The sequence below is a fragment of the Lycium barbarum genome, chromosome 6 (assembly GCF_019175385.1).
Source record: "Lycium barbarum isolate Lr01 chromosome 6, ASM1917538v2, whole genome shotgun sequence".
NCBI classification, from domain to species: Eukaryota; Viridiplantae; Streptophyta; class Magnoliopsida; order Solanales; family Solanaceae; genus Lycium; species Lycium barbarum.
Genome location: NC_083342.1, coordinates 85,584,833 through 85,610,057, shown reverse-complemented (window position 1 = coordinate 85,610,057; position 25,225 = coordinate 85,584,833). Strand labels below are relative to the sequence as shown.

General features: G+C 37.2%; 2 protein-coding genes across 2 annotated transcripts; one reads left to right on the top strand and one right to left on the bottom strand.

Moving 5' to 3' along the window:
* Window positions 1-1,510: 1,510 nt before the first annotated feature.
* Window positions 1,511-6,291, top strand: LOC132644531 (ras-related protein RGP1-like). The gene is made up of 2 exons (XM_060361119.1): window positions 1,511-2,124; window positions 5,559-6,291. Exons 1-2 carry the CDS (start codon window positions 1,895-1,897, stop codon window positions 6,007-6,009), a joined length of 681 nt encoding a protein of 226 aa, XP_060217102.1. The 5' UTR covers window positions 1,511-1,894; the 3' UTR covers window positions 6,010-6,291.
* Window positions 6,292-8,954: 2,663 nt separating this feature from the next.
* Window positions 8,955-10,720, bottom strand: LOC132599775 (pathogenesis-related thaumatin-like protein 3.5). Its single transcript, XM_060312993.1, has 3 exons — window positions 10,515-10,720; window positions 10,233-10,430; window positions 8,955-9,446 (listed from the first exon to the last, which is right to left on the bottom strand). Exons 1-3 carry the CDS (start codon window positions 10,561-10,563, stop codon window positions 8,980-8,982), a joined length of 714 nt encoding a protein of 237 aa, XP_060168976.1. The 5' UTR covers window positions 10,564-10,720; the 3' UTR covers window positions 8,955-8,979.
* Between the last annotated feature and the right edge of the window lie 14,505 nt (window positions 10,721-25,225).

Below are 25,225 nucleotides of genomic sequence, written 5' to 3'. Positions count from 1 at the left end.
TAACAACTAACAAAGATAAAACTAACTAGAAAGCGGGTGAAATGATCAATGACCTCATAAGCAAAGGAAAACAAGAGAAATTACTCTCAAGTAAAGATCCAGTGTATTTTACAATTTTACAATTAAGAGCGGATTTATGTTAATAGATAATGATTCCTAAAATCTCATCGAAAGTCTTTCGACCAGATCAATGAATTTCACTCTAAGCTTTTTCAAGCCTTAGAGTGTGATATTAAGCACAATCAATTTAACCTCAAGTTAATTTTCCTATTTCTAGCTTAAGTTATTAGATGAGGTTTAAAGCCCCAAATCCTTGCTATTAACTCTTTTCCTAACCCTGACTTTCCTTTTCAAGCAAAGTTAAGGTAAAAAGGCACATTTAATGTTTGCAACCACTAATGACATTAAAACTTGAAGAGTAAATAGAGAAACATTAACCCACTTCATTAGAATTAAAAATCGTTCAATACATAAGCAAAACAAGAGATTTAATTCAACATTTGATAATGGCCATTCTCAGAAACACGAATACAAGTGAGAGAATAAAATACAACACACTTAAATATTCAATACATAACAAGAAATTGAAGAAAGGGTTAAGAGTTTGCTCATTAAAGTGCTCCAATCTTCTCTTCCAAAGTGTTGGTTGAAGAACCCTAGCTTCCAAAAGTCTTGTGAAAATGGCCAAAGATGAAAATCATTTCTCCCAAGTCATGCTCTTATAGCTCCCAATATTCCCACATTAAAATAAGACCAAAACAGCCCCATATTTTCAGCTTTGCAGATCTGACCCGTTTTTGCACATTTAGCCATTTTTTTGTTTTCTTCAATTTGGCCTCTTTTGACTTGTTTTCACTTGGTTTCTTTTCCGATCACTTCTAAATCACATAAACCTGTAAAATAGAAGTAAACGACATTAAATGCACTACTTTATCAATCAAACATTGCGAAAATCTAAGATTAAAGAAGAGATAAGTTAGTATCAATTACTTTATGCAGGATAGAAGATGTAATAACTAAATCTTGCATAACTAATCACTGTATAGAATAATACATAAGTTCTCTATAATTAATCCTTGTATTACTAATACTTGCATAACTCTAATATGCTACTAAACGATCCCTAAGGTTTTCCCCAAACCATAGGCGTTATTGCATATGGAATACTTGGAAGATATTGATCAAAAACACACATCAAGTATCACCCTTTTATGAATTTCCTACATGAACTATCAGGTGTGAGAGTTTCCTACCTAAACTATCACCGATTAGTTTGCAAAACACACCTCATCTGTCGGCTGTTCAATTTTAATGAGGTGTGTTCTGCAAACTGGTTCGTGATAGTTTAAGTAGGAAACTCTCACACATAATAGTTCAAGTACAAAATTAAAGCAAAAGAGATAGTTAAGGTGTGTTTTTGATCCTTAATTTTTTTTTTTAAAAAAAAGAAGAAGAAGTGTAGTTGAAAAAAGAATAAAATTTAAAATAGTTAGAGGGGAGGCGCAAAGCCGTTAATCATGCTCGAGGACGCGGTTCATTCCCTCCAACCTGACAAGACAACCAACAAAACAAACTTCCGAATCTCTATGACCTTTCCCAACACAATTGATTGATTGATTCCTCAGTCAAAATCCACATATAAACCCCTTTTACAACTTCATGTCCATTGTCTTTCCCAATTTTCCATTAAACCCTAACCCCCTGCACTCCAATTCCCTCTGTATTTTGTCTGCATATTAAATTGAAGGGGAAAGAGAACGACCCCAAGTTTATGAAATAAGTAGCACTAACGAGTTCAAGAACCCTATTTGATCGATCGGGTTTTAGTTCTTTTTTTTTTCTTCTTCGGGCTCTCTATTGTTTTTTTTTCTTTTTTCTTTTGTTTATAAGAAAGATGTCAAAATTATATGGAGGGGATTTCAATCAGAAGATAGATTATGTGTTCAAGGTGGTTTTGATCGGCGATTCTGCAGTTGGAAAATCGCAATTATTGTCCCGGTTTTCGAGGAACGAGTTTAGTCTTGATTCGAAAGCCACCATCGGTGTTGAATTCCAAACGAGGACTTTAGGAATCGATAACAAGACTGTCAAAGCTCAGATTTGGGACACTGCTGGTCAAGAAAGGTAGTAATTTGATCATAACAGACTTTTCTTGAGGTTTATTTAATAGTGATCATGATCTACTGCTACTGTGTTTTATCTGTTAATATGTCGCGGTGGTTGTGATTTAGTACAAATTGTGAAGTTTGATCATGAATTGTGTGATTGGTGTTTATGCTGCTGATACATGTTTTTTTTCAAATGGTAATCTGATTTGTTATACAATGACTATAGAACGCTTTAGTAACAACTTTTTGGCTTTTCGAAGGGATTTACAAGTGATCACTTATTGCTAAGTGGTGAATCTTGATTGCACACCTATTCGATGGCTTTATTTTACACTGATCAAACCAAATGGTGATCACAACTTACTCAATAGTCTATTGGATTGAGGTTTGCAGCTGCCACCAACAGTAGTATCTAATAGTTTTTTGCGATTCTTAAGGCTGCCCTTATATGTATGAACAGTAAACAATGGAGTTGGATTAACATTTAGCATTCATCATACTTGAAATGTGTGAGAATCGAGTGTTTCATCACCTTGTTTCCTTAGAAGTGGTAATGTTACGCCCTTTCCACAAAACTGAAATTTGGAAATGTTATGCTTTAAGTCTTTTAACTGTAGAGTTTATAGAATTGGACTAGATGAGCCTTAACCTCGAGATCTTTAGTTTGAGTAACCACAAGTCGTCTAGGGAGTCCCTGTATGAAATGCAAAATGGGTGAGTATGGGTATTTTAAATAAGTAAGGATACAAAAAATCTTAGCTGGTGCTTCTATTTACAGACAGAACATACAGCGCCTTTATATCTAATTACATATTCCAAATGTAGGGTACTGAGAGAATCTAGTAAATTTTTTGTGACATTTGCATTTTTCAATTTACACCAAAATGCGAAAAAGTGCCAAAGGTTCCATTCCCCTGCTCTACACATCCTCCTTTTCCTTCTGAAATCCAACTTAGTAATGAATCTCTAACAATAGCTGTCATTACTTATTCAACTAAGCATGTCCCAAATTGTGCTCGACAACAGTGCGCAACTTGAAAGTGGAGTAGTAAGTGATTCACATCGTCCCTCGACTTCTTTTCTTTTATTTTTTGATAACCGAGAAATCTCGAGTGGCGCATGGTTGGAAAGTCAGTGAATAATAGGCTTCCCAACCTCTTACACATGAAACACCAACGGATGCTAGTTATCCTCCTCTTTATCAAGCTCTTGGATGTGAAAGATTGCTCCTCGCCCAGCTAGTCAAAATTCTATGACCTCAAATTATTTCTTTGAGCTCAAATAATTGACCTTAGAGCACTACGTTTCACTTTAATAACAGCTGATTTGGTACGATAATTGAGTCCTTGGGTACAGTTCTGTAAAAATGAACCTCTACCCTGGAGCTCAAAATGTCCTTGAGTAGCTTGAGCTATTCAATTAGGAGTATATATAACATGACCTTCATTACTATGTCCATATTTATGGAGTTTAGGTAAGACATTATGTGTTTGTTTGGGCAAACATTTGAAATCTGTTACTTTAAGTAATTTGTGTCAAAAGTGCTATTTAAAGAAGTACTTCGAAGCTGTGCAGTTTGTGTTTTGTCAAATTATGTGAGAAACACTTCTTATTAGTATTACAAAGCAGCTTGTGCTTGGCCAATATTTCAAAAAAGGCGCTTTAACGTCAAATTGCGAAAACAGAACATATACAAATGCAAATTTACTTTGCAATGAATATTGTTTTAAAAGAAAATGATTTTTATTATTTATTATTAGAGACTTTAATTAATTTTCAATTAAATTAAATTGTTTAGCCTTTTCTTTGGCATTTGGTGAAATTTGCTGAAAGAAAGTGTTGGACAGATAATGGGAAAAAATCAAGGTGAGGAAGAAGAAAGAGATAACATTCTGGTTGATTTCCCTTTTGAAATCAATAAGGGGAAGGTTTGGTAAATAAAATTTACTGATGAGGATATTTTTGTCCTGGAAAAAGTAGTTTTTCTACTTTTGCTTCTTGGAAGAAGCTACAAATTATAGCTTCCTCCCTAACTAACTACTGCTCAAAATCACTTTTTCTTTTTAGGCCAACACGTCAAATCTCCAATAAAAGTGATTTTAGCTTCCCAAAAGCTTGGAGAAATAGGCTATTTATTTTATTTTTCTTTAGACTTGTTCATTTTGTTTGTTGTCAAGTTCTTACCATTTTCTTTGATTATTCTTGTTTCTGCGTCTGCCTCCCTGGTTTTAGATTTAGACTTCAGAAATTTTTGCTATTAGTGGATTTTCCAACCACAGAGTGGACAGGTGCTTGAGCTACCTAAAATCTTTCACAAACTCACGGGGAACTCCTTTCCCTGATTTATAAGTTTTACATTTGCAAGTCGGTTCACGTAACAAAAAAGAAAACCATTGTAAGTCAGGTAGGTGGACTGTTGCTAAATACAATCTATGCTGGCGCTGAACCATAACTCTGTATTGAATGAATAACTCAGCCTTAGTCTGGCTTTGATTTTGGGGAGAATGGTAGTTGTAACGTTTATTTCCTTTTTTTTCATTTTAGGAGTGTTGGATAGCTGCAGGTATAATTATCAGTACTCTATCTCAAATAGAGAATGTATTGCCCATCATTTTATGTGCCTTGAGGAGGGGCTGTGAATACGTGGAATCTGGGTGTATAGTGTCTTAACAACAACCAATGATTTTTTTGGATTAGCAAAACCGATGAAATATTATCATGAGTAAATATGTGGAAGATATTTCTCCATGAGACTAGTCACGTGCGATGAACACCAGAATGCTTAAGTAGTTTAGTTTTGTGTGAAGGTTTATATTTACATGTGGGAAATGAGTACCCTCCCACGAAAGAAAATCGAATTTCAATATGCGGTTGAATGTATAGAACTTCAATATAATTTCAATCTAATATTGAATCAGGAAAGTAGAGAGCTCCGCTGAATGAATAATACTTGTGTTTGCTGCACTTCTTTAATCTGGACTATGACATGCCTCGGGGATATGTTCTCTTGCCCTTTCTGGTATGGCCCCTCTCAGGAAGGGTAGAAATAGTTGCAAAAGAAAGAACAATGTTTTCCTCTAAAAGATAGTTGACGAATTTGATATAGTCCATGAATTACTAATGAGGTGTGGAACACCCTAAGCTGGTTGATTCTTACTGGCTTAAGCAGTTCCGTTAGTCTAAACCAGATGGAGAATCAAATAAATGTGCATTATCATGCATGATTATGCTTGTCTATTAGCACGCTGACATATTGTCATATTGAGTATGAGCTTCTAAATGTGCCAAATCATTCTGGATGTCTTAGCTGTTTTGTTCAATATGGCAATATGCATGCATTATCATGATAATACGTGATTATACTTGTGGTTGCTCAAGAAATGTCTGTTTACTTCCTGATACTCTGTGGCATTTTGGTGCTAAAAACTTATATCTGGTGTGTGGCTCCAGATATAGGGCAGTGACAAGTGCGTACTACCGAGGTGCTGTTGGAGCAATGCTGGTCTATGATATCACCAAACGTCAATCTTTTGATCACATTGCTAGGTGGTTGGAGGAACTGCGTGGCCATGCTGATAAAAACATTGTCATCATGCTTGTAGGCAACAAGACTGACCTTGGTAGTCTTCGTGCTGTACCTACTGAGGATGCCAAAGAGTTTGCTGAGAAGGAGAACCTGTTCTTTATTGAAACATCGGCCTTAGAAGCAACAAATGTAGAGACAGCTTTTGTTAATGTCTTGACAGAGATATATAGGGTTGTCAGCAAGAAGTCCCTTGTTGCCAATGAGGCTGAATCCGCTGCAGGGAGTTCAGCTCTCCTCAGGGGAAAGGAAATTGTTGTTCCTGGCCAAGAACCTGTACCAAGTGGGAGCTCGTACAGTTGTTGCAGATCTTCATAGGAGTCAAGTTGTATATGTTTTACCGGTTTCAGATTGCAGTTCTCTGAACGTCTATCAAATGCAAAATGAGTGCTACGATAACATGCTAAATTGGTGGTCAATTCATCCATTTTTGTTTGTCTAATCTGCACTTTCATAAGTGTAAAAAGAACTAAAGGTGGAAGCCATAAAATTTTCATCTTGATCTTATATTAGATGTTGTATTCGATCACAACTAATCATCCTTCACTGAAACTTTTATTGATGTATATTTGCAATGAATGCACTCTTTCATCTGCTGAAGCATGGCATGTACTCTTTCTTCCTTTCTCTTCACTTCTGTTTTTCCTTTCGTTAGTCACTTTTCAACGTAGACTTATCCAGTGTAGTTAAATTTTCTTCTTTTAAGAAAATTTACATCTATCCTGGTACATATGCAACTGATGGCAATGAAACTTGAGGACTAGATTTTCAAATGTTTAAAGACTAAAGGCCCTAGGCCTATGTGATTAGATATTCGAAGAAGACAACATCTTTTCAAATACAATTCTCTGTATCAATTTAGGTTTTTTGGCTTCGACTCACTTTGTAGTAAAGTTGAGCTAGCGTAATACCTTTTTAATTAAGATTTAGCTATTAAGAAATTATACAAAAAATAATATAAGTTGTAATTCATCTTGTATCTAAATGGTGAAGAAACAAATATGTATAAATCGTCTAATGAAATTAATTTAATTCTTCATCTTTGCAGGTTTAGACAATAATATTTCGCGCGCAAGTACTCATGTAACTTTCTTGTCTCTTTAATTTTAATTTTCAATTCAAATAACTTTGGGCAATTCGCAGAATTACCCTTCTTTTGGGGTGTTCTTTAAATTTAGCCCCTCATAGTTGAAATCTTTAAATTTTGTCCTTCGGTTAAAACCCATGGGTTCCAGGTTCGAACCCCCACTCAGTCAAAATTTTTAAAAAAATTAGCAAGGCAGAGTTTAAATTTCGCTATGCCCCCACCGGCATACACTTGTTATGGAATTACCAAAGTTATGCCGGACCCGGCATACTTATGCCTTATGGGCAGACTTGACATAAGTATGCCGAGTCCGGCATAACTTTGGTATTCCTTCACAAGTTCATAACTAAAAGTATGTCCCGTAAGGCATAACTTTTCCTTAAGACATAGACTTTGTCTTATAAGGCAAATTTTTAATTATGCCTCAAGGAAAAGTTCCGCCTTACGGGACATACTTTTAGTTATGCCTTATGGGGCATTTTTTTAGTTGTGCCTTAACTAAAAGTCTGCCCCATAAGACATAACTAGGAAAAGACTTCTAGTTAAGGCTTAATTAAAAGTTTGTCCATTAAAAGTTTGCCCATAAGTATGTCGCCGGACCCGGCATAAACTTGTTAAGGAATTACCAAAGTTATGCCGGACCCGGCATACTTATGCCAAGTCTGCCCATAAGACATGACTATGCCGGGTCTGACATAACTTTAGTAATTCCTTAACAAGTGTATGCCGGGTCCGGCATATACGCGACCCAAACCTTGCCTTGCAATTTTTTTTAATTTATGCTTGAACAGGGGTTCGAACCCAGAACCTCATGATTTCTGCGTGACCGCTCAGGATTGCAACGCGAAGGGCAAAAATTAAAGACCGGCAATATGAGGGGCATAATTTAAAGACCACAATTATGAGGGGCAAAATTTAAAGACCACCCCAAAAGAAGGGCAATCCGCGCAAAAAAATGAATAACTTTTTGTTTAGAGTATCAGTGCATCACAGCCCCATTGGATAAGATTGGGCTCAGATTTTGTTCAGATATTATTGGCTGTTGCATTCGGCCCAAATATTATCTTGGTTACCAGTCCATTTTTTTTTCCCCGGAGTTTCCCTTTTGCTCCTTTGGTGACTCGAACTCGCAACCTTCGGGTTGAAAGTAGAGATCGCTTTCCATCTGAGCAACCCCCTCTTGTCACCAGTCCAATTCGTAACACAACTTGATGTTTTTTTTTTTATGTTAGGAAAGATAAAACTTAAGATTAAGGATGTGTACACAGGAGATTGCATATTACACCAGCAGAGTGCGAATGGCTAGGTCCAGTCGTTGCACAACGCCTTACAAAAGTTTAGATTAGTACTACAACTTGATGAGTTGATATGAAGATATCCCACTTCACTCTTATTGTCCGCTAATTATCATAATCTATTTGATTGATATCCAATTATCCAAATGCACTACATCTGTTGATTTGTCAAGAATACATCTGTTGATGTGTCAAGAATCAATCCCTACTTCTTTTGATTAGAATAGAAAAAAGTGGACTAATGATTTTGCTTCCACATCAGATTTCTTACGTTTTAGTATCATTTATTTCATCACCATTTTGAATGCCAGGCAGATTCACAATTTTGATTTTACGGGTTCGGGATTTTCTGAACCCATACTTCATTTAATTTTTGGATTCAGAATACATTATCTAGTATGTTTTCAACATATATATAAAAGTTACTGGGTTCAATTGAACCCAATCATTATACAGTTGATATTCCCCTGCTTGAATAATATCCTTGCAAAATACTCCCTCCATTACTTATTACTTAGCCCATATAGATTTGATACTTTCCTTAAGAAAGTATTAATTAGGGGTTTATTTTACTAAACTAACCTTATTGATTTTACTTTGAAAATTTAAGTTTTATTACTGGTGTTTTATATACTAAGTAATGGAGTAATGAGAGAAAATAATAAATCTTTTTTGGTTTGCTAAAATGAACAAGTAAAAAAGAAAGTTTATTTTTAGTATAAAAGATAAGTAAAAAGAAACGGATTTGTGAATCCACATGATTTTCATTTACGTATTATTATTATTGTCTATCAATATTCATCCACATATTGCCCTATTCAAAAGGGTATTTCTTGAATCCACAAACTTTTCAGAAATTAGTGTAACAAACACTTATATAATAGCCCATAACTTGATAAGGATGTTTCAGCAGAATGAAATCAAATAATCAGCTCCCTTACAAGTAAAAGTACTTGTTGCATCATCATAAGGATAACTATAAGCATCTGGACAAGCAGTCTTGAAATATTGTGAGTACTTTGTTGGCTTGCATATGTTGGGATTGTTGAATTCTTCACTGCAACAATACTCTGGTTTATTAAAAGCAAGGCATGCACTTTTACATCCAATGATTGTACCATTAGTTGTTTTCACTTGTAATTCTTGAGGACATTGTAAGTTTATGTCTGAAGAACATTGTACATTTGAACAATTTCCAGATCCACCTGAAGGGTACACTGACATGGGAATATTGAAACCATCCACAAAGCTAACATCATAGAAATCCATAGGACTATCAAGTGTGAACTCTGCTAGTGAGGCTGGTGGGGTGCCACCTGCACCATTGCATTGGAGTACTCCGCCACAATCAGCAGTGGCACATGTCCCTTTACCTGCAGTGGCGTACACAAAATTTAGTGTAAGCAACATCAATTCATTGTCACAGTTCGACGTTTAAATGGTTTAGGTCTAGGGCACTGTGATAGTTTTGCTAATTTACTACAAGGTTGTTGTACGTTAACATTTTCTTTCAATTTTAAGCTCACAAAATAACCCTATCTGCATATTATATAGACATTTTTATATTTTACCCTTCCATCTTTTAGTCAAATGCCTCTCTAATTACTCATATATATCCCTCATTTAGTAAAGCTGTCATGCACATCTTTTCATCTCCCTTCTATTTTTTTTTTGTTTTTGTTATAGTATTTTTTTTTTTTTTTTTGTTTCCTTCAACAATTAGGGTCCACAATTCACATGTCAAATAAGTGCCATCAGATAACTATTCGGTTCAAATGTACAAATATGAGCCTCAAGTAATAAAAAGTCAACGATAACTTGAAGGCCAAATTTGAAAACTGCAAAACAGGGACAATGCTAACCTACTAAACAATGTAGTGAGTTGGCAAAATTTATATATTTATTCTAATGATACTATTTATCCTTATAATTTTTTTATTTTTTATTTTTTGCAAAAGGGGTCATCCCAACACCAACAACATAAGCCACGTAGAGTGAAGGGTGATTAGTTGAACATTCTTAATCAAAAAATTATATTGTATGATATATATTAAACACCTTTATATAGATATTAAACCTCGAACATTCTTAATAAATTTTGTGGCTTCACCGCTGCCTGACACCATTTACTAAAGGGTGTCTTTGCCACTCATGTTTACCTGTGGTGTCAAAGTTGCATTGGGTTCGTGGCCAGAACCGACCTGACCAACCAGTAGGGGCTTTGATTTGTGCAGTCTCATTTTGTTGCAACTGCAACCCTCCATTCATTAGCAAGGGATGACCGCCTCCTGATAAAATTCCTGGCCATATTGTTATATTACATTTGTTTTGTAATGTGAAAACTGCAGCATCTCCGCCTGTAAGATCAGATATAAGTGTTGAGTAAAGAGTATATTTACATCTTCAAGAACTATAGTGTTAAGAAATACTACTCTACTTACCAATGAAAAGGAGAAGGGAAAGGAGGAGAACCAAGAAATGTGATACCATTTGATTTCGTTTTGACTGTTTTTGAGTTCAAGATTTTTGGGTTTTTGGATCTGAAAATTGATGGTGTATATATAAGCTTGACATGAATTGAACTTGCTAGTTGTATACACTATTTATGGCATTGTGTCAGAGAAGTTGAGAAATTTTTATGTGACAAAAGGTCCAATTGTCTATCAATCATAAATGAATGGCATGAATTAGAGGGAGGGTTTACTTCACATGTGCATAAATCTCTTTTTTAAGACTAGTAAATTTAAACTCTATTACTCTAGTTAGGATTTTGCTTTGATGAATTAAATTTTCAACAACAACAACAACAACAACATACCCAGTGAAATCCCACAATGTGAGGTCTGGGGAGGGTAAAGTGTACGCAGACCATACCCCTATCTCGGAAGACAGGGAGGCTGTTTCCGAAAGACCCTCGGCTCATGAATTAAATTTTCACCATTAATTTTAAATTATGACGTGTCTCTCATCCAAGTAGAAATGATGAGAAGCCAAATCCTTAAGGGCATGTTTATATGCAAGGATTACTAGCTAGTAATGGAAATACTGAACACTAGGAATTCAAACTATAGATAAATTTCCAAGCTAACCGAAGTCATGTGCAATGTTGTAAATTAGGATTTTGCTTTGATGAATTAAATTTTCACCATTAATTTTAAATTTTGACGTCTCTCTCATCCAAGTAGAAATGATGAGAAGCCAAATCCTTAAGGGCATGTTTATATGCAAGGATTACTAGCTAGTAATTGAAATACTGAACACTAGAAATTCAAACTATAGATAAATTTCGAAGCTAACCGAAGTCATGTGCAATGTTGTAAAGTGAAAACCCTTTTGTTGTGTGTTCATCTTCTTTGCGTATAAGCAATTAATTCCCAATATATATTTCATGAGCTTGCAACTTAAATGAACCAAAAAGTAGGTTCGGATACTAAAATAACCCAGTAAAAAAAGTAACCAAACTATCCTTTGCGCACTAAATTAGTGCGCAATATGAGTTTAATAAAAACCCTACCAGCTTCATTTTTTCAAGTTACTCTTCTTCACCTCCTCCATTTTCGTTCTTTCAACATACTTTGCACCCCCCCCCCCCCCCTCCCAAAACCCCAAAATCATGTCTCAAAGCTCTGAAACGTCAAACTTTGCTATAGGACCCGATGTTTGTGAATGTGGTCATTATTGTAAGCTAAGAACATCAAGGACCCAAGATAACCCGGGACATCGTTTTTGGCGTTGTAAAGTGCCCGAAGTAAGTGTTTTTTTTATCATTTTTTAGGGTTTAATTTTTTTTTTCACATTATCTACATATTTTACTTTAAAAAACTGATTTTCTTGTAATGTTTATAGGATATGGGCGGTTGCAAGCGTTTTCATTGGGAAGATAGCATTTCCGTGGATAAAACAGTGGCGGCAAAGTTTAAAAAGCTTCTTGTTGATAGAGATACCACGACTTCACGTATCTCTAGAGATACCGTGAAGTTTGATTTGCAATTTAAGTTTATGGAAGCTAAAGAAAAGATTGACCTTTTGGAGGTCTTGCTAAAATTATCCAAAGAAAAATAAAGTTTTCTCAAGGCTAACCTTAGAGAAACTCAACACGAGAAAAATGCTTTGAAAGAAAAACTGAAATTTTGGAAGATTGTTTGTGCTATGTCGCTGTTGTTTATTATTTCTATGTATTTTCTATTTAGTTTGTTATTTTTATGTACTTTGTTTTCATTAGTTGTACGTTTTCATTTATTATATAATCCTCACCCTTTATGTACTAATTTTTTTTTAATTGTGGATTGTTGAACTTTTTATGTATTATTAACTCTAAGAAGATTATATAAATTAATAATAGACTATAACAATCAAAACAAATTAAAAACATACTCAAAATATTCGAATTGGTGACTTCATCATAAACTAAAAATACAAATTAACCGCATGAGTCCGAAACTTAAATGACCCAAAATCTAAGAGAGTGAACCAAAATAACCTCTAATCATCATCAGAATTGAAGTCCTCAATATCGTCCTCAGAACAATATTTTGGGTTTCTTAAGACATGTCTTTTTTCCGTAGATGTTAATTCTCTACTTGTTGATGATGTTTATTCTTCGGTCAACTTTAGCATGTAAAATCTACGACGGCTTGCTAGCATTCTGTTTTTTTTTTTCTAGTCCTTTGTACGACAAGCTCTCAAGTTTCTGGACCTACTCGAGGCATGGTTATTGAGTACCTTGTTGGGATTTGAGCATTGAGATTTTTCAAGTCACGAACAAGACGTTCTGATTCGGCATGCCGATATGTCCATTCTCGGCGTAGCCGACAATAATATTCTCGTGGATCTGAATATTTCACGCTGCAAAAATCATCATTACGCTCTATAAGAAGGTGGGGTTTTAAATCGTCTAGTTTGAAATCATTGTTATCAAGAAAACTTGTTTCACTGAAATAGCTACTGTGATTTGAACTATCATCACCACTGCTATTCGAATCATTTGGAAGGAATAAAGACCAATCTACATTTCTACTACTCGACATTGAATATATTGCAGTCTAATAACAAATGAAAAACTACTTATATAGTTGCAAACCCTCAAGTACCCTCGGGAGGTGGTCATTATGACCCTACCTACTTACTTTATTATAAAAAAATATTAATCTTCATCAGACATCTCACAGTCTGAGTCCCACTTGGATCTAAATCTTACGTAATCATGTTGACCATATTCTACCTTTAGGCAACGTATTTTCATCTGATTGTTCTCTTCGCAAAAACAGTTAAGATTAAAATTCAACTCTTGTGGAGTGTCGCGAGGCATTGACATAACACGTTTTTTTGGTTGTTTAAGCCCTAATGACCTCAAGTTTTGTTCCAGTGCTGCAGCCTCCCTGACGCGCCTATCTCACTCCTCTCTCATTTTATTATTGTATTATCGATTGAATCTGTTGTTCAGGTTATTTGAGTATTTAAAATCATCATCTAGTTCCCATATTTTACCCATTGCTTCGAATATGTCTGCTGGGGTAAAACATGTAATAGAACCAATATCAGCAAATCGGGTATAGAATGACATGATAACTCGTTTTAATGTGAATACTAGTAGTTCGTCAATCATGTTATATACTACTCCTTGATTTGACAACACTAACTTATATTGCCCAACGTTTAAATGCGCAAAATATGAGTTTTTAGAATGGCATGCTTGATTTGACAACACCATGTTGGATTATTTGACCATTTTTTATGACACACCATGCTGCATTATTTGACCGCTGGCACACTATGCTTGATTTGACAACATAATGCTGCATAATTTCAGGGCTTTTTATGACACACTATGCTTGATTTGACAACACAATGCTGCATTATTTGACCGCTACTAACTTATATTGCGCAACATTTAAATGCGCAATATATGAGCCATACATGACATGCTTGATTTGACAACACAATGTTGCATAATGTGACCGCTTTTTATGACACACTATGCTTGATTTGACAACACAATGATGCATTATTTGACCGCTACTAACTTATATTGCGCAACATTTAAATGCGCAATATATGAGCCATAGATGACATGCTTGATTTGACAATACCATGCTGCACTATTTGACCGTTTTTTATGACACACTATGCTTGATTTGATAACATAATGCTGCATTATTTGACTGCTACTAACTTATATTGCGCAACATTTAAATGCGCAATATATGAGCCATAAATGACATGCTTGATTTGACAACACCATGCTGCAACACAATGCTGTGTAATTTCAAGAATCCTATCCTATTGCGCATTGTTTTCATGCGCAAAAGTATTGCGCAGTTTTTTCATGCGCAAAAGTATTGTGAAGTTTTTTCATGTGCAATAGGGGTTAATCCCATGTTTTTTAAATGTTCACTTTTGCGCTCAAGTTTTTTCTATTTAATATGAAAGTTGGATGAGGTAAAAACTCATCCATTTCATAAGTCTTTTAAGTTTTTGAAAAAACTCAAACTTCAAAGAAAACATGTCTTCTCCTCCTTCAACCGTTAAGGTTTCTCTATTTTGGGATGGAGATATACTTGATGACAATAATATCGTTCGTTATATTATCAAACCACAAGCCTATGTAAATTTTCCAACAACCTTGAATTACGAAACATTAGTCACTTACATACACAGAAAAATGAAAACTGATAACACTCAGTATGGATTATCTGTAATAGGCAGATATCCACATACCGTTTCACAATGTTTAGTGCTTTATGGTGTGTGGAATATCAATGATGATGATTCTTTGAGGGATTATTTCAGGGAGCCTAAAGAATATAAGGCTTTAGTCGCCATTTATGTTCTTGAAATATATATTGAAAAGATACCTCAAGAAGTCCCTCAAGTCCAGCCTACTCATGATAACACTTATGGGGACATTAGTTCTTATGGACACATTTTGAGTGGTCAAGTTCCGCTGGAAACTCTAAGCCAACAATTTAATCAAACTTACACTGAAAATTGGTAAATATCCATTTTTAAATTATTATTTTGTGTAGTAGCACGTGTTTATTTTACTTATTGGTAAATGTCCATTTTTGGTATCTTTGTAGGGGTTAGACGCCTGATATGAGTAATATTGGGAAAAACTCTCAGTTCGGTGGAGTTGAAAATTATTCACAAAACTCACCAATGGTACCAAATGTTGATTTTGGGCAATCCACTCAGTTGAGTGGAGTTGATCTTTCCCAAACCATGTCAATTTAGATCAATATCGGTAGGTTCACCACCTTGATATTAAATAATCCATATATATTTGATGTTGGTATTTAAAATATGTTACTTTTCATGTAGGAAGAGGCCTTTCTTAGATAGTGATGATTGTCCAAATTATTGTGAGACATCATCAAGTGATAGCGAACCGAATAATGCAGAAGTAACCGATGATGATGATGATGACGATGACGAAGAGGACGATGTTCAATCTGGTAGGCAGCAAGCAAATTTAATAGAAATGATGCAAAGTCCGATGCCGGAAAACCCAACTCCTGAAAGCCCAATGCAGTGGCATTCTGACAATTTTCCATATCTAGATAATCTTCAGGGTCGTGTTGATGCCTTTGTATTCACCAAAGAAGATGATCAAAGTCGTCAAAAAATGTGGAAATGTTACACCTCGAAAAAAATTTGTGTCGTCATATGATAGATAGACTAATGCAGGGTGAGACGAATACGGTGTTTCTATAAGTAAGAAAGGTTATTTAACGATCCTAGTTAAGATTTCAAAGATGTTGGAAGTAAGAGGAGAAAGTTCCTTAAGAAGGGCAAAGTATATGTGGTGTTTTGGAAAAGTTCCGTAAAGTACCGACCTAATGTTGACTTAATGATGTCTTAAAGAAGAGTTGTAACTCTCCTTATATTGGTAATGAAGTGTTAAACAAGTGTCAAGAAGGTTCTATATAGATTGGAGATCGAACGAAACGACGGAAACCATTTCAGGGAAGTGGAGTTATACGACCACTTATACGGTCCGTATAAGGGGTCCGTATAACCCCCATCAGGAAGATGATTTCCCTTATGGTGAACCACGACCACTTATACGGACCGTACAATGTTATACGGACCGTATAAGTGTCCGTATAACACCCGACGGGCTGAGTTATTCTCAAGTGTATAAATGTGATCCTACTTCATTACTTTCATTTTAACACTTCTCCACTTCTCTCCAAGTCTCTAGAACATTCCATACATTTCATATACAAGAATCCAAAGGAGATCCAAGGCTCATATCATTAATCTAAGGGAATCAAGTATAAGGAAGCTCTTAAGGGTTGCTAGAGTCAAGAAAACTTTATGGATTGAAGCTAGGGTTTTTCTTCAAGTGAAGTATTTCCATCCAAGGGTTATTCCTACTCAATCAAAGGTAAGTTTTATGATCAATTTATGTTATTCGGACTATGGAGAGGTTGATAGACTTGGGTAGAGGAAGAAAGTAGAAAATGAAGTCTAAATGTAGCTTTTATGATGTTTATGAGTAGTAATCTCTATGTAGTCATGATTCTTAGTATGATATGAATATAAGCATGTTATGGAAGGTAATAATGGTGATGAAGAATCATTATATGAAAATGTGCTAAAATGGGTATGAAGTCGCTAATATGAGTTGAACATGGTGGTGAATATTGAAGGCTTAATGTAATGCGATTACTTGAATTGGATATTATGAGTGTATTATGGATGTTATTGTGGTTGTTGGGAGTTGTTTTGTGATATGGTGGAAGTTGACGAAATAGGGGAAATGCTGGCCAATTTTCATTAGACTATGAATTATTCTAGTTTGAATTTAAGAGTGTCATTAAGGCCTAACCATGGCATGAATCCTTCTAAAATGTAGATTTTTCAAGCTTCAGTGGTGAACGTTAGATAGTTGAGAAGACAAAGAGGTATGTAAGGCTAATCTTTCTTTCAATAAGGCATGGTTCCTTGGCTATATATATATATATATATATATACCCTTTTTGAGTTCCATAATGTCCTCCAAATGATTCTATCTCCGAAGCTACTAAAACTCATGATTCTCGATACTTTTATGATTCCATTGCATCATTTATACGATAGTTGATCCTCCAAGGATAGACGTAACAAAAACGAAAATGGCAGTGATGTTGATGATACTTATGGACCCTTATGTATACGTGTTTAAGTATGCGTGACTATCACATGACACCGAGCTTATATAGTCGGGTATGATACCTAATGCGCGCACACCACTGCAGTTGGGTACGGATGCCACTGAGCCTTGGTAGGGCGAGGTATGTATGATCATCGAGCCTTGTCATGGCCAGGTATGCGAAACACCGAACCTTCATGGTCGGGTATGGTATGGATACGAATATGAATACGAACACGAATGTATATGTATGTATGTACACGAGCACGCTTTTGAAATGGAAGGTCCCTATGAAAAACAAGTAAGTAAGTAATGATGATGATGGCTTTACTATCTCCCAATTCTCCCATCTTATGTTGTTTCTTATGTTGTCTTTTATGCTCCTATTATGATGTTGATTATGCTTTACATACTCAGTACAATATTCGAACTGCCGTGCTTTTGTTTGTGGACGCTGCGTCATGCCCGCAGGTGGCTAGGGAGACAGGCTTGATCTATAGCTTTCTTATTCAGGGACTGCTTAGAGGAGCTCCATTTCATCTGGAGCTACAGCTTTTGGTATTATTCCTTTGTGTACATACATGGGCACGGCGGGGTCCTGTCCCGCCTATATGATGTTACCTACTCTTCTTAGAGGTTCGTAGACAGTTGTTGTAACACTCCGTGAATTCGAGTTAGGTGTGAATGTGTATAATGGGTGTAAATGTGATATTTTAACTATATGAATCCTTTTGGGATGAATTTGGGTGAAAGATAGTCGTTATAGAATCAAACCAAGTAGTGAAGTTCGTAAGAGTTTTTAAAATCGCCTAAGTTTTGTTGACCTGTCTTGTAGGCCAATTTCATGAAAATCCGTTGCAAATTTGGGAAAACTTCCTCTAATAGAAGTTGTATATCTTTGAAATATCTTTCCAAATGTATATAGTGGAGCTTAAACGAACTTGTGAGTAAAAAGTTATGCCGTTTTACTAACGTGCGTTTCGCGGGATCATCCTGCGGTTCAATCCTGCGAATCTCAGGATGAACACCAGAAATCACGCCCCTCTGGCCCGTCGTGCGGTAGGGCTGCGTTTCACGGGTCAAACGTGAGATTCGCACGATGCGTCACGCTCCTTGCTCGACTATAAAAACCCCAGAACGTGAAATTTTCTTAAACCTTCATTCTACTTCTTCTTTGGCCGACTTTTTGAGAAGAAATAACCCTAGGGCTTCCCCAAAACATATAAGGTAAGTTCTTGATCAATTCCTATCATTACATCATTCTTACGTCAATTCACTACTCTTAAACACTAGTTCATCTTTTCAAACCCTAGATTCTTGAAAGCTAAAGAAAGAGAAGAAAAAAGGAACGTTGGAGACTTTGAGATTCCTTCAAAAAGGTATGATCCTTGATTTTTCTGATGTTATTGAAAGGGTTTAAACTAGTGTAGGTTTTCCTAGGAGATTATAATCCATGAAGGATTCATGAAGCTTTCAAGAACACGTTCTAGACATGAAAACCCTAGTTTTTCTATAAAGGGGTATATGAGTAGAATTAGATTAAAGCTCTAATCTTTCTTATCTAAAACCATTGTAGTGTGATTGTTGAACCTTGGGAACTCCGTTTTGCTAGATTTTAGCGGGATTTGAGGTATGCCTCTTTTGAAAAACCTTCTTTTATGTATCTCTATCTTTCAAAAACCTTACTATGGATGTATGTCTCTTTTAAAAATCCTTTTTGGACTATGAAGGTAATTTGTATGTCTCTTCTAAAAATCCTTTTTTTGACTATGAAAGTAATTTGTATGTCTCTCTTTTAAAAACCTTATTATGGATGTATGTCTGCTTCTCAAAAGTTCTATATTGAATAAAAAGGTGAATCTTTCATACAAAACCCTAATTCATGTTTTGATTAATGGTTAATGTGTGTGAGGGAACAAGCCCACATTAAACCTTGATTGTATTATCCTCTATATACGTATATGAAATCATAATCGTTTTCTTCTATAAGAAATGATCTGTGATGATGGTTAATTGTTGGTATTGATGATTTTACAAAGAAACTATGACGGAGGAATCTTGTTTAAAGAAGTGGAAACGTTTTCAAGATTATTTATGAAATTATGGATTTTCATAATGGCATAATGAACTTTAATGCTATTTGAAGGAGTGACTACTTTGAGACAAATTGTGAATCGGCTTCTAAGCTATGAATTTTGTTGTTGTGTTTGACCTAGCTACTCGGGAGGAAGGGTAACTACTATGGATCCTAGTGTGGTAATTGCCTAGCCATTCGGGAGGAAGAGTGGCCACTACCGGGTTCGCTACCCGGAGTGTGGTTTATGCCTAGCTATTCGGGAGAAAGGATAGCCACCGAGAATTACATATTCCGGTGTGGTGCGCTGTGTTTAGGGAACCTTTACGGTCATCCTTTCGATGTGATTGATTCTTGGGCCTGTATTGGCATGTGTGATATTCTTATTCTCTCATGGAACTGTTGTTGACAATCATGATCAATTTGAAAGGCATAATTGAAGTTGTAACTTGACAAAAGACTTTATAATTGGTTTTGATAATTCTTATTGAGATACCCAAGCTGAATAACTATTTTTATATGGATTAATGGCTTTTTAAACTGTTTAACAAATGATATTAAGAATCATAAAGTGGAATGACTGTTTTTATACTATCTTTTCAGAACTGATTTCTTTATGTATTATCATATTTTAATTTTATATTACTTGTTGTCCCCGAGGCACTCACTGAGTACGAAACTACTCAGGCATACCATTGTTGTTTTTGATGGTTTGTTAGGTAACGGAGAAGATTAGGTTCGTGATACTCTCGACGCTTAGGAGAACTTGCTGCTGCTGTTGATTTGGTGAGCCCACACCCTTGTTCGTGGGAAACTTCCTGTTTCATTTAGTATTCTAGATTTCCGGGCTGCGTCCCGAAGTTAGATGATTGTTGTGTCTGTTAGAAGCTCCATAAATAGTTGTCAGAATTGTGGGTAGATTGTCAAAGTCTCGTATGACTTAATGGGTGTTTGCCACGTTTATGACTATTTACTTATATTAGACTTCCGCTGATTTTATTTCATAATTGTGATCCTCATATATGCAGTTACTTATAACTTTGTTTAATTTAATAAGGAAAGATTATTAAAAAGGAACTTGATGTTTAATTATTTTATAAGGTGCTTTCGGTGTTGTTTCTAGCATCGGATGCCTGTTACGTCCAAGGTGGGTTTTGGGGTGTGATAGTTGTAAATGGTTAGATGTCTTGAAGCCTTGTCGGCTTATATTTTGTTTATCATTTTGATGGCCTCGTCGGCTTATGTATATTGATGTGGCATAGTTGTCAATGATGGTATAAATGTGTTGGTGCCCAATGAGTTTAGCGTTGTTGATGTATAACATCCATGAATAAGCTATGTGGTCCACCTAGATGTGAATATGAATGTACGATAAGAGGTACCCAGGTGGGTTAGCACTGGGTGCCCGTCATGGCCCTCAAGTCGAGTCGTGACAAAAGTTGTATCAGAGCAGTTCTGTCCTAGGGTGTGTCTACGAGCCGTGTCTAGTAGAGTCTTGTTTATGGGTGTGTTGCGCGCCACACTTATAAACAGGAGGATGCGGGCATTTTAGGAATGAATGACCTTCTTTCTTCATAAGATCGTGCGATAGAGCTATGATATAAGGACTTTTCTTTCCTTAACTGTGTGTTATGTATTTCAGAAATGCCTGTAAAGAGAAAGGCTATGGCAGCCCAAAAGGGCAAGACAGTGGCAGAAAAGTGGGCTGAAAGAGCACCGCCAACGAATATTGAGGAGGGTGAGTCCCAGAATGTGGCTCGATCTCAGTCCTCCCATTCAGTGCCTATTTCTGAGGAGCATGAGGGAGCCTCAGCCCCAGCTCCAGCCCCTCCAGCTCCTCCACCGGATGCTTCGAGCCAAGATGTAAAAGAGGCCATTCATTTGCTTACTCAGTTGGTTGCCGCCCAAACTCAGCGGCAAGGTACAGGGCAAGGTTATAGGGTTGTTAGTGCGAGGTCCCGTGATTTTATTAGCTTGAACCCTTCGGAATATTTCGGGTTAAAGCCGGAAGAGGACCCTCAGGATTTTATTGATGGGATGTTAAGGACACTTCGGTTAATGCATACTTCAGACGTTGAATCGGTGGAGTTAGCATCCTATAGATTGAGGGATGTCGCGGTTCATTGGTATACAATTTGGATGGCTTCACGGGGAGCCAATGCACTTCCCCCCAGTATGGCAAGAATTTGTGGATGCCTTCCTCCGACATTACTTGCCTCCAAAGGTTCGGCGGGCTAGAGCCGATAAATTCCTGAATCTTAGGCAAGGGAGTATGAGTGCTTTAGAGTATAGTCTCCGCTTCAATTCTTTGGCTAGGTATGCTTCGGCCATGGTAGCGGATATGGGTGACCGAGTGCACCGATTTGTGAGAGGCCTAGGGCCACATTTGATAGATAGGTGCTTGACTGCGTCCCTTCAGGACAATATGGATATCTCACGCATTCAAGCCCATGCCCAGAACTTGAAAGAAAGCCAACAATAGCAAAGAAGTGAGCGTGAGCATGATAGAAGGTATAACAAGAGAGCTAGATCTTCGGGTCCGACGAGTGAGTTTAGAGGCGAGACGAGACAGCAGTTTTCTAGGCATTCAGGCCATGCTATGACTAGTGCGCCTCCATGGTTTACAGGCCAAAGATTTGATAGATCTACTTATTCCGGGCCGAGTCAGAGTTTCAGGGCTTCAAGTTCCCAGTTCAGGGGTGATTCGGGTCAGGCGAGGCCACCCGTTCCGCGATGTTCCCAGTGTGGGAAGTTATATTGGGGCCAGTGTCGACTAGGTTCAGTGGGTTGCTATGCATGCGGTCGGCCAGGCCATATTATGCCTGATTGCCCCTCGGTTGGTAGTAGGGGTAGGACCCAGCCTTCAGGATCGGTATCCAGATCTTCATCATCTATACGCCCTATGGGGCCAGGTTCACATATGACAGTTAGCCATGGTAGAGGTAGGGGGAGAGCCCCCAGTTCTAGCGGTCCTCAGCACCATATATATGCTTTAGCTGGACGCCAAGATCTTGAGTCTTTTCTTGATGTTGTCACAGGTATAATATCGGTATTTTCTCATGATGTATATGCTTTGATAGATCCGGGCTCCACATTTTCATATGCTACTCCTTATATTGCGGGACGGTTTGGGGTCAAACCGGAGTCAATCAAACCCTTTGAGGTATCTACCCCCGTTGGTGAGCCAGTAATAGCTAGTCGAGTATATAGAAATTGTGTTGTTGTGATTTGTGACCATCGTACTATGGTTGAATTACATGAGTTAAAAATGGTGGATTTTGATGTTATCATGGGCATGGATTGGCTGGCTCCTTGCTATGCCAATGTTGATTGTAGAGTGAAAATGGTTCACCTCCAATTTCCGGGAGAACCAGTTTTATAATGGAAAAGGAATACCGCGTCACCAGAAGGTAGGTTTATTTCTTACATTAAGGCAAGGAAAATGATCACAAAAGGTTGTATTTACCATCTAGTTCAGGTTCAAGATGTAGAAGCTGAACCGCAAGCTCTTCAGTCTGCCCCCGTGGTGAATGAATTTCCGGATGTATTCCCGGAAGAGCTTCCAGGCCTCCCTCCAGAGCAGGAGATTGATTTTGCTATCGATGTGCTACCAGATATAAAGCCCATATCTATCCCTCCTTATAGAATGGCTCCCGCAGAGTTGAAAGAGTTGAAGGAGCAATTGAAAGACTTGCTCGAGAAAGGATTTATTAGGCTTAGTTCATCCCCGTGGGGACCATCCGTGTTTTTTGTACGAAAGAAAGATGGCTCCTTGAGAATGTGTATTGACTATCGGCAACTGAATAAAGTGACGATCAAGAACAAATATTATCTTCCAAGGATTGACGACTTATTTGATCAATTACAAGGTGCCAAATGGTTTTCAAAGATAGATTTGAGATCCAGGTAGATTTGAGATCCGGGTATCATCAAGTGAGAGTTAGGGAGAAAGATATCCCTAAGACAACCTTCAGGACAAGATATGGCCACTTTGAGTTCCGAGTGATGTCATTTGGGCTAACTAATGCACCGACAATATTTATGGATTTGATGAACAACGTGTTCAGGCCCTTCCTAGATTTATTTGTGATTGTATTCATTGACGATATATTGGTGTATTCTAGGTCCGAGGCAGAACACGCGGATCATTTGCATATCGTTCTTAGAGTTCTTCAAACTCGAGAATTATTTGTCAAATTTTCTAAGTGTGAGTTTTGGTTGAACTCAGTGACCGTTTTGGGGCATATCATTTCAGTCGATGGTGTTCGGGTAGATACCCAGAAGATTGAGGCCGTGAAGACTTGACCAAGGCCCACAACTCCTACGGAGGTTCGTAGTTTTCTGGGCTTAGCAGTTTATTACAGGAAGTTCGTAGAAGGCTTTTCTTCTATTTCTACACCACTCACGAAGTTAACCCAGAAATCAGCCAAATTTCAATAGACAGATACTTGTGAGCGTGGTTTCCAAGAGCTAAAGGATAGATTAACTTCTGCCCCAGTCCTGACACGTCCAGAAGGATCGGAAGGTTATGTTGTGTATTGTGACGCTTCAGGCATTGGGCTAGGCTGTGTGTTGATGCAACATGGTAAGGTGATTGCGTATGCTTCCAGACAGTTACGGAAACATGAGAAGAATTATCTTACCCATGATCTTGAATTTGAATTGGCTGCAGTGATTCATGCATTAAAGATGTGGAGATATTATTTGTACGGTGTCCATATGGATATTTATACAGATCATAAGAGCCTTCAGTATATCTTCAAGCAGAAAGAGTTGAATTTGCGGAAACGGCGGTGGTTGGAATTATTGAAAGACTATGATGTTGACATCCTGTATCATCCTAGAAAAGAAAATGTTGTGGCTGATGCTCTTAGCCGTAGATCCATGGGAAGTTTATGCGATTCCGAGGCAGGTTATGTGTTCCTGATGTTGCAGGATTACACCACCAAATATTGAGAGAAGCTCATTATTCCCGTTATTCTGTCCACCCAGGAGCAACGAAAATGTATCATGATCTTAAATCTGTATATTGGTGGAATGGGATGAAGAAAGATATAGCCGAATTTGTAGCTCAATGTCCCAACTGTCAGCAAGTGAAAATCGAACACCAAAAGCCGGGCGGATTGTTGCAAGCTATAAAAATTCCAACTTGGAAATGGGAAGTAATTAACATGGACTTCATTACAGGCTTACCCCGTTCCCGACATAAGTATGATTCTATATGGGTGATTGTGGATAGACTTACGAAGTCAGCTCATTTCTTACCGGTCAGGACTACATATGTAGCACAAGATTATGCAAAGCTTTATGTTAAAGAGATAGTGCGGCTTCACGGTGTTCCACTATCTATTATCTCCGATAGAGGGACTCAATTTACAGCAAATTTTTGGAAATCTTTCCAACAGGGTTTGGGGACTCATGTGAGCCTTAGCACGACATTTCACCCACAGACGGATGGACAAGTCGAACGTACCATTCAGACCCTTGAGGATATGCTACGGGCATATGTATTGGATTTGGGAGGTAGTTGGGAGGATCATTTACCGCTTATTGAGTTTGCTTATAATAATAGTTATCATTCTAACATCCAAATGGCACCATATGAGGCTTTATGTGGGTGAAAGGGTAGATCCCCAATTGGGTGGTTGGAGGTAGGAGAGACTAAATTGATAGAGCCAGACTTGGTCCAACAAGCTATAGAGAAAGTTAAGCTCATACAGGATCGATTATTAACAGCTCAGAGTCGTCAAAAGTCCTATGCAGATAATCGACGCAGGGACTTAGAGTTCCAAGCGAAAGATTGGGTATTCTTAAAGGTGTCGCCGATGAAGGGCGTAATGAGATTTGGCAAAAAGGGGAAGCTTATCCCCCGATACATTGAGCCTTATGAGATTGTGCGCAAAGTAGGCAAAGTGGCTTACAAATTAGATCTACCTCCTGAG